The sequence below is a fragment of the Epinephelus moara genome, chromosome 1 (assembly GCF_006386435.1).
Source record: "Epinephelus moara isolate mb chromosome 1, YSFRI_EMoa_1.0, whole genome shotgun sequence".
NCBI classification, from domain to species: domain Eukaryota; kingdom Metazoa; phylum Chordata; class Actinopteri; order Perciformes; family Serranidae; genus Epinephelus; species Epinephelus moara.
This window is the reverse complement of record NC_065506.1, coordinates 27,697,455-27,706,939: the sequence shown is the minus strand read 5'-3', so window position 1 is coordinate 27,706,939 and position 9,485 is coordinate 27,697,455. Positions and strand designations below refer to the sequence as shown.

Below are 9,485 nucleotides of genomic sequence, written 5' to 3'. Positions count from 1 at the left end.
TCTTTCTTTCTTTGCGCCATGACTGACAGGTCGACTGGATGCACCTACACCTCCTTATATGGTGGTCATTGGCTATTCATGGGCGGGGATTTATGCTAATTGCTGATTACCGGGAGCGCGCTGTCACTTTACGATGGATTGGCATTCATGATCATACACACGTGTTTACGATCAAAGCTGAGTTTCCCGCGGCGTTCCTGAATCCGGAGTAGGTTTTTAGTAGCGTAGGCTTTTATGTGCAGATCTACACACAGATTTACTCACTTTTCATGAATGAGACCCAGTGTGTGTAATGCAGTTAGGCTGTATTGACTAAATCATTTGATTTGATGATAAAACTGTCATTTGCTCAAGAACAGAAATAGAATTAGCATGGCCTAAACAGCAGTGATCTTTTTATTTTTATAAGCCCTCATAGTTTTGTACATATAGTAGGATGTGACTGAAGTGCTGTGTTTTTTTTTTCCTGCAGTCTGTGCCTGATAAAGACGGGAAGAAATGCCTGCTCATCATCAAGTGCACTGATAAAAGCTTTGAGATCAGCGCATCAGATAAAAAGAAGAAGCAGGAATGGCTTCAAGGTACTGAGGAGTCATTTCCTACTGCTCTGTGCCTCGTCATTATCATCTTAATTTTCTTTATCTTCTTCCTTTGAATTTCTAAATGTCATCATCACTGACTCATCAGTTGTTGTGGACATAAATCAGTCAGTGATTTTGTCTTGTTTCCTTCTCACGGCAGCTATTCAAACATGCATCCAGCTGCTGAGGTTGGGGCTGCCGTCTCCTCACCGTGAGGCCCGGCTGAGGCGCAGGGAGCTGCGGCAGAGGCAGCACTCGGAGGAGGATGACCTGGCTGAGAAGATGAAGCAGCTCCAGATGGCCAATGAGACCAAACAGAGACAGCTGGAGAATATGAGGAAGGTACTGCTCGATGATCAGCTTGTCATTAATCGGTCCAGGAAGGACCCAAATACAGAGCAGCAGGCAGGTTCAAGTTTTAACAAAAAGCTAGCTTTAATGCAGCTGATAAAAAACATCCAGAACAGACAGGTAACTGAATGTCCAAATGACAGAAGAACCAAAACTAACTGAAACCCAACCAGGATAATACGATGAACTCAGGTTAAAAAACAGAACACAAGACACTAGGCAGGAAACAGAGCAGGGACCGACACCAAGAACACAAGAATGAACACAGACGAACTGACGAGGAACAAAGGGAAACACACAGGTATATATACACAGAAAACCAATTACAAGAACGAGACACAGCTGAAGTAGGAGGACACAGGCAAAAGGAGGTAAATGGAGATTGGCTTACAACAAGACTGATACAGAACAGGTGTGAAGGGAAGACTCTGGGAACAGGGAAGGACTAACGAGACAGGCGTGATAGAAAACAGGCGGGAGACAGATGAGTCCTCGTCAAGTCTTGGTGTCTTCAGTAAACACTTTTGTCTCAGACATACAGGGTGTGTTCCGAATCACATACTTTGTCTTTTGACTGTTAGTAGGTACACGCTGCCCTTGAAAAGAATGCACTGTTGCATGCAGTATGCACACAATCAGGACACACTACTAGATCAAAACATTACACCATGAGCTTTGACCCTCTTGCTTTTATATCCATTACCTTGAAGATAAAAGAAAAACGCCACTCAACAAGTTCGCCAGAGATAAAGATCAACCTGTAGAGCTCTGCTGTTGTTACTTTGCAATGTATGGAGTTAAAGTTATAACTGCACAGATTGTAGATTCTAACATATTATATTTGCGACAATGGAATTACATCTGCAGTTCTCTGTCATTATTTTTATAATTATGTCCTTTTGTCATTGGTAATATTAATGATTATCAGTTACTTGAATGCGCTGTCATCCATCAATGGAACTTCTGATGACTGTTTGCAGCTCAGTCGATGTGGCGTATCTTTCACTGTGCAGAAAATTGTGGGTCAGAATAGCCAGAGAAGCATGCTGGCTTGCAGACTGCAAAATCGGACCGGCGGTAGTAGTAGATCCTGGCATTTTTGGCATACTGCATTTGATATGTTTTGTATTAGGACATACTAAATCTTTTTCTGGCATACTATATAGTATGGTGGTATGGGTAGTGGAACGCAGAGATTGTAGTAAACAATCTCTCTACCACAGGAAGTTCTTTCTTTTGCTCTGTATGCTTTTTCTTTTTAAGCTATATATTGGTCCCTTTCGGACCAATCATTTAAATGAAAGTATATCACATAATGTCATAAAGACACACGTTAAACAAAGATAAGTATGAATAAAGTACTTGTTTTATTTTAGTGCAAATGTAGAGCTATAGTTGGTTAGTCCAGGTAGCTTTTTAAAATCCTAGATTGCGATTTTTCAAGTTTTTCAAGTTAAATTTGAGTTTTTGTCCACTTCCTTTCATTTTTCACACTCTGGTTTAAAATAACCTAAACACCAATTTTATTAAAAAACAACCACAACATCAAAAACAACACACATGATGCTGCAGAACATTCACAGTAAAAAGGGAAGCAAAACCTGGTATGCAAACAATAGTGTTTATCACTCAGGGACACCTGTGTCGAGTGAAGTGCTAGACGTATGAGCTCAGTTGTTTCAGAGCTGTAGCGTCTCACTTCTCTTTTTACTTTGCCAGATGGCCTTTTTTTTAAAAATGTCAAACCGTCATTTCTCTTTACAAGGCCAATCACTAATTATGTAGAAATCCACATCACATTTTGGAGTGCTTAAATGCATCCTGGTGTTTGTACGTAGAATATTATACTTGCTACAAGGAAAGCGGAAAAGTGCTCTATTAATCTTGACCGAGAAATGCAAACTGAACCACAGATTCCTCTTTCACCAAACTAATGTTCTTTATTAAGATTTCCCTTATAGGCTGACTCTGCTTCCAGTAAAGCAGAGAGTTAACAGCCCTTCCCTCTTTTGTGCTTCTCAGAAAGTGGAAGAGGCCACGGCTAAAGCGGCAGACGAGGAGCTCAGGAGGAAGCAGACTCAGATAGACCTGCAGGATCGCTACAGACTGGACCTGGAGAGAGAGAAAATGGTAACAAACGTGCCTGTGTCAGCCTCCCACAACTCTGCTCCTTTGTCCCAGTCATGTGGGCTGATACATGTCGACACTGCGTTTGTGGTGACACGTGGTTTTTAGAAAGTTCACAGAGAAAGCTGATGAACTTTGGTGAACCAAGACTGTCTTGTTATTTTCTGATGAAGTCACCATCAGCCGTCTGTGGCTCCATCCTGGAAACACAAGCTAAAATTTTAAATTGTATATCCCATGATGCTGAGTCATCTCTGGTCTCAGTGTCACATGCACAGACGTATTAATCACTGTCTTATTTCAGGGAACTGACGGATAAATGCCTTTGTAAGACAAAGAAATGTTACTGCACATCAGTGGATGTAGAAGCAAAAATACAGCAAATGTCAGAATGAAGTGTCAAATGTGTAGATTTGCAGTGGATTTGTAAATTCATTGCCACCTTCAAGAGCTTAATGAGTAAGAGCATGCAACACTGTGTGTGTGTGTGTGTGTGTGTGTGTGTGTGTGTGTTGACTCAATCAGGTGCGTCAGCAGATGGAGGAGCAGGTGGCTCAGAAGTCCAGTGAACTGGAGCAGTACCTGCAGCGCGTCCGGGAGCTGGAGGACATGTACCACCGGCTGGAGGAGGCCTTGGAGGATGAGAGGCAGGCCAAGCAGGATGAGGAGGCCATGCGCAAGCTGCAGGCCAGGTCTCGGACACACACACACACACACACACACACAGACAGACTGGACAGTGTTCGGATACATACAGGAAGTCACAACAGTGAAATAATGTAAACCAGTCACACAGACCTGCAGTCTTAAATTTAGGCACTGTTAGAGATGTGTTGTGATGTAAAGCAGCCCTGCCTCCTACAAATTGTTTATATATAACTAATTTGAAACAGCAAATATGTTTTTTAAGGAAAAATAATGCTGAGCGAAAATATGTTTTCTATTTATAATGATACATAATGATGAAATGTTGCTCATCAACGTACCTGGCAAGTCGCAAAAATGTTTCAAAATACAAGATTACCTTATTTGTCTTTAGGGAAGTTTGTCTTGGACATAAAGGCTGCCACATAAAAATTCTGCCCTCATTTCACACCCTCCTTACATCCTGAGTTTAAGAGATCCAGCTATTCAGGTATCTCCTTCTGTATTAAATAGGAACCCTGTAGCCTCTGACTCATTTTAGCTCACAGGCCACATGCAGCTCAGTTTGATCTCAAGTGGGGCGGACCAGTAAAAAACAAACAAACAAACAAACAAACAAACAAAACACTGCATAGTAACCAAAAAACACCACCAAATTGGGGGTGGCTGTGGCTCGCTCAATCGCAAGATCGGCAGCTCAATCCCCAGCTCCTCCAGCCAGCGGGTAAGATGCTGAACCCAACAAGATGGCTGCTTCATCAGTGTGCAAGTGCCAGTGAGTGGTTAATGAGTAGCAGGTGGCAGCCTGCACGGGGGCCTCGGCCACCAATGTGTGAATGGGTAAATGTAGTGTGAGAGCGCTTTGAGTGGTCAGAAGACTAGGAAAGTGCTATACAAGTGCAGTCCTTTAAAACACAGGACATGAGAGGGGTCTGCAGTGATTTTCCTAGCCATAATTGGCCATCGACACTATCTACTCATAGTGATTGCAGTGTTATTTTTATTATTACATTTTTACATTGGTTTGCAAAGGGCATTTATGGACTTAAAATCAGATTTGAGTGTTTTTAATTTTGTTGAATCAGACAAAATCAGACAAAAAAACAAAAATATAGATCCCTAATAACACCCAATGCAGCACAATGAAGGGCAGTACAATGTCACAAATACACAACCTTAGAAATGATCATTTCTTCACACACACACAAAAAAACCTTGTGGATGATGTCACAGTAGTGAGTGAAATGGTCTCACAGCACAGTGTATAGTCATGACTGTTTTGGTGTATATTTTTTGCACGTTTTTGTTAGTGTGGGATTCCTGACTGTCTAAAGGTGATGTGATAATCTGTTCTCAGCCTGAGCAGGATTTTTCCACACTTACCTGTCTGTTCTGACATCATTGCTGTGTCTCCCATCGCAGCCTGCTGGAGGAGGAGGCAGCCAAGAGGGCAGAGCTGGAGCAGATCCACCTGCAGCAGCAGAGGGCGCTGTCTCAGACCGAGGCTGAGAAGCAGGAGCTGGTGGCCGAGCAGCTGGCCAAGGAGAGAGACCTGCAGGCAGCCATGCTGCAGCTGGAGAGGCTGGAGAGGGAGCGGCAGGGAGCGCTGGAGCAGTATGAGGTTAGGACACACATGCAGAGGGTTGCACTGGTCTGAACAGTCCGACAGAACCTTTATCTGGGAGGGGAGATTCTCCTGTGGCATCAGGGATTGATATATTTTCCCCCCTTTTATCTGTAATAAAACTACTCTTTTCTACCCACAGGCATGCTTGTATTATATTTCACTATTGTGGCATTTTGTTGTTTCTTGTTTGATGATTTTGATCTTGATTTTTATGAATTATGTTCAGTTTATGGAACAACAGATGAAGCAACACCGTGTCAGCTGACCTGCAGTCAGTTAGTGAAATTAGGGCTGTATATTGTTTGAAACTTTTCAGTACCATTGCTGAAATGACTGCTGAATACTTTAGAATTAGAGTCGTGTTTTCCACAGAATCTAGTCTTTTAACAAAAGAGGCCAAAGTCACGTTGTTAAATGTTTAAACACCAGCAGGAACAGGACGGCTCAAGAATAAAATAAAAACTCTCAGACTTTTGATATACATCAGAATTTCATTTTTCAAGATTAGCTATTTGGTGTTGTGTTTTTTTTCCATAAGATAATGACAGTGGAGCACAGGACAGGAAACACAGGGAGCAAGATAAAAAACAAGTTTACTACAATATGAATCTGAGCTGACATTCAGTGCCAGGCTTTGATGCTTTCGATACTCTCATCAGCAGCTGCTCCCCCTGCTGGCTGAGCTGTTTCAACTGTCTGAAAACTTCCCTCATCCCACTTATCCACCTGCCGTCCTCTCATTTGACTTTTACTCAAACTGATTTCATCGATCTCTCCTCTTTGTCTTATACAGAAGGTGACAGTGAAGCTTGAACGAGCAGCTAACAAGACCAAGACTTGGAAGGACAAGGTGGCCCATCACGAGGGGCTGGTGCGTCTCATCCAACCAGGTATTGACACTGATCGTTGTTCGTTAGTTATTGCTGCTTTAAACATAGGTTAAGATTCCATATTACACACATGTATCTGACTGCCATTTAAGAACTTTCAAATTCATGGAGCTTGAACAAAGTGTCTTATTTGAAAACACTGGAAAAGGTTGTGTCGTTCGGCAAGATTTGGCCTCCAACAGACACCAGTTAGTAGTCAGAGGCGCTTGCATCCAAAATGCCAGCTTCTGTATATTAGCTGCCCAACAGTAATACAAAAAATTAGGTTGGGCCAGTCCACCTTGGAGTTTAGGCCTAATTTACCAAAACACCTTTACACTGAAAGTTGCAGCAATATACCCTATATGGCCAAAAGTATATGGACACTGCTGTCAACATGCTATTTGTGTTCTGGGCATGGGTGTAGATTTTGGGGGGGGGGCAAAGCAGACGTCCCCCGCAATATTTAAAATATAATGCACTTGCTCCCCCCAATAAAAACATGAAAGTAGCAGGGGACTTTTACTTTTAAGAAGTATACACTATAAAGTGATGCAGAAAAGGCACAAATTGGTGCAGAAAAATTCAGAATGCAGGAAGTTAAGTGTTTGATGCTCAAATTTTTCTTTCAAGGACCCCCAAATCTCTTGTTTCATGTTTCTACCCCACAGTGTTGAAACAAAGCTCACGTCCTTGGTTCTGGGACAGTTTTTCTATGGTTTTAACTTTGCATCTTAGTTCCAGTTGAGTGAAATCATGGTGTTCATGCAAAACATGGCGTTCCTTCAATTCTGTAGCAACAGTTTGGCCGTACAGAGTCATTTATAGCCTCAACTTTATGTACTGAATTATAGTTGTTTCACATCTGGAATCATACAAAGATGAAGCCAAAACAATGTTCTGCTTTCTGCTTTATTATTGCACGCATTAAGTGCCAGTACAACATAAGGCATCATGAATGATTTGTCTGTAAGTCCATCCTGTTGAAAGGCCTCCCTCTCTTCTCTTTTAACTTGATCCTTTAGGTCATAAAGGACCTCAGAGGATCACTAACTGGGGTCCTGCTTCATTCACCGATGTTGAGCTGGAGCTGAGGAAGAAGATGTGGCAAAAGAGCAAGAACGAGGGAGCTCAGCATCAGTGAACACTCACCACAGTAGATGGATCAAACACCGATGAAGAAGACTGTGAACATTCACATTCGAGGTCTGATTAGGTTTGATAACATGAACGTGTGTCAGCTGCAGAGGAAACAGTTTTACTGATTTGATTTGGGGAACTTTAAAAAGAAAAGCTGGGATTCATTTTATTTTAGTTTCTTCTGTAACAAAAAATTCACACATTGAAAGTTTTTTTTTTTTTTTTTTTTGATGCAGGTAGAAGTAGCCTGACAAAATAATCCTAAAACCGGTCCACTAACCAGCTTTTTCTGAGGCTTCTCAGCAAATGTAGTTTGATCAGTTGTCATGGTGATGGTGATGATGAGTCATCTGCTGATGAAGACCATGAGATGCGATTGAAAGTGCCAGAAAAAAAAAAAAAAAAAAAAAATTGTGGAGCTTGAGTTGAGATTAATTTATGATAAATATCATTCTCACTCAGTTTTTTGTTTTCAGCTGAGTTTTCATTTGTAATTTTAGTCCTGTGTTGAATGTTTTTGTGTTTTGACATGAACTCGTCATTTACTGACATCCAGCAGAGTATAACAGTAGATTAATTTTCCACTGTAGCTCGATTTATTAGCTAAAGCTGAGTGAATTGCATCTGTTACAGTCTTAACTGAGACGATAAAAACAAAAATAAAACGCCATCTATTTTCTATGAAAGCAGATGACTGTTTTCATTTCATACGTCCAAACATTTAACAGCTTGAGGAGAAGTTGTTCACAAATAAAGATTCTGAATGTGTCAGAACACAGCATGATTTTATTGGGGCTTTATTAGACTTTGCTTTCATCATGGTTCCTCTACATTTTGATCATGGCGAAGAGCGTCCACCAGATGTCACCATATGAACAGGATCCTCAGTAAGTTATCCCCCAAAACACTGACAGACACACTCATCTGTTGTTTAAGCTGCAAGAAAACACTGCACACACGACATTTCTAAGATGTTTTAGGAGCTTCAGTGTGTCTCCACCACTGGGTCATGATGTTGGCTTCAGCCATGCCGACCAGATGTTGCAGTCACGTTTCGGTTTTTAAAGGATAAGTCTGGTGTTATTCGGTGTGATGGTTCATCACCTTCCGCTGGCACACAACCCACAACCTGTTTGTCCCTACTGGGGACGTAAATCTGTAAAAACAGCTCACATATACTTAGTTTTTTTAAAAGAAGGCAGCTGAACATTGTTGTAACACTTGTTTGTAGAATCAGTTTATTCATTGGGTTTGATCTTTTGATGGGATTTGTTGAGTATAAGAACAATATGAAATATTGCCAGCCTTATTCTATTAAAGATCCAGTGTGTAGGAATAAGTGGCATCTAGCAGTGACGTTGCAGAACTGAGCTGACACCTGCCATGATAGGAGAACCACAGGCTGATGTGCAAATGCAAATGGCCCTATTTAGAGCCAGACTCTGATTTGTCCATTCTGGACTACTGTTGAAAAACATGGCGGACTCTGTGGAAAGGACCCACTCATGGATGTATTAAGAGAACTTGATGGGGCCATATTCATTCCTATGAAAGTTGCTTTGTGGTGCATGGAGCCAAGAAATTTCTGCGGTATGAAATTACCTGGATCTTCCACATTGCGGGGCCCAAAGAGCAAGCACACTATAGACTTATGGCAGTCGAGCCCAACCACTGCTGAGTGGCTAACTTCCAGTTAGGCAGGTGAAGAAAAGGCTCGCACACTGCAGGGCTCCTCTTCAGTGCAATTTATTCACAGAATAAAATGACGACGTTTCGAGCTGCCGCTCTTCATAAGGTCATACAGGACAATGGGAGACGCCATTTTAAATAGGTAAGTGGTCACATGATCAAAAACAGCTGATGCCACTTCCACATTAATTATACATTAAAGGGAAATTTCGGTTTATTTCAACCTGTCTCCTATCGTCCTAAATTTGTTTCAAGTGACTAGTGATATAAAAATAATAGTTAGCATGTTAGCCGTTAGCATGTTAGCCGTTAGCCTAGATACAGCCAGGGCGCATAGTAGCGTCAGACCTGTTAAAACGTAAGTGAACGGGCAACCTTCAAGTGCAAAGTTAGTCCACTAAACAAGCTTTTTTTCCACAAAGACCGCCTCATATCGTTAGGATAAATGTCAGAGAA

The 9,485-nt window shown here is 41.6% G+C and overlaps 1 protein-coding gene across 1 annotated transcript in view; it reads left to right on the top strand.

The window, feature by feature from the left end:
• The window catches only part of swap70a (switching B cell complex subunit SWAP70a), a 15,676-nt gene extending 7,559 nt beyond the window's left edge, over positions 1-8,117 (top strand). The window contains exons 6-12 of the mRNA XM_050053603.1: positions 473-581; positions 742-923; positions 2,955-3,062; positions 3,585-3,751; positions 5,127-5,325; positions 6,125-6,221; positions 7,226-8,117. Of these exons, the coding sequence (XP_049909560.1) occupies positions 473-581; positions 742-923; positions 2,955-3,062; positions 3,585-3,751; positions 5,127-5,325; positions 6,125-6,221; positions 7,226-7,344 (981 nt within the window). The 3' untranslated portion in view covers positions 7,345-8,117. The remainder of the gene's footprint in view (positions 1-472; positions 582-741; positions 924-2,954; positions 3,063-3,584; positions 3,752-5,126; positions 5,326-6,124; positions 6,222-7,225) is intronic.
• Positions 8,118-9,485: the final 1,368 nt, after the last annotated feature.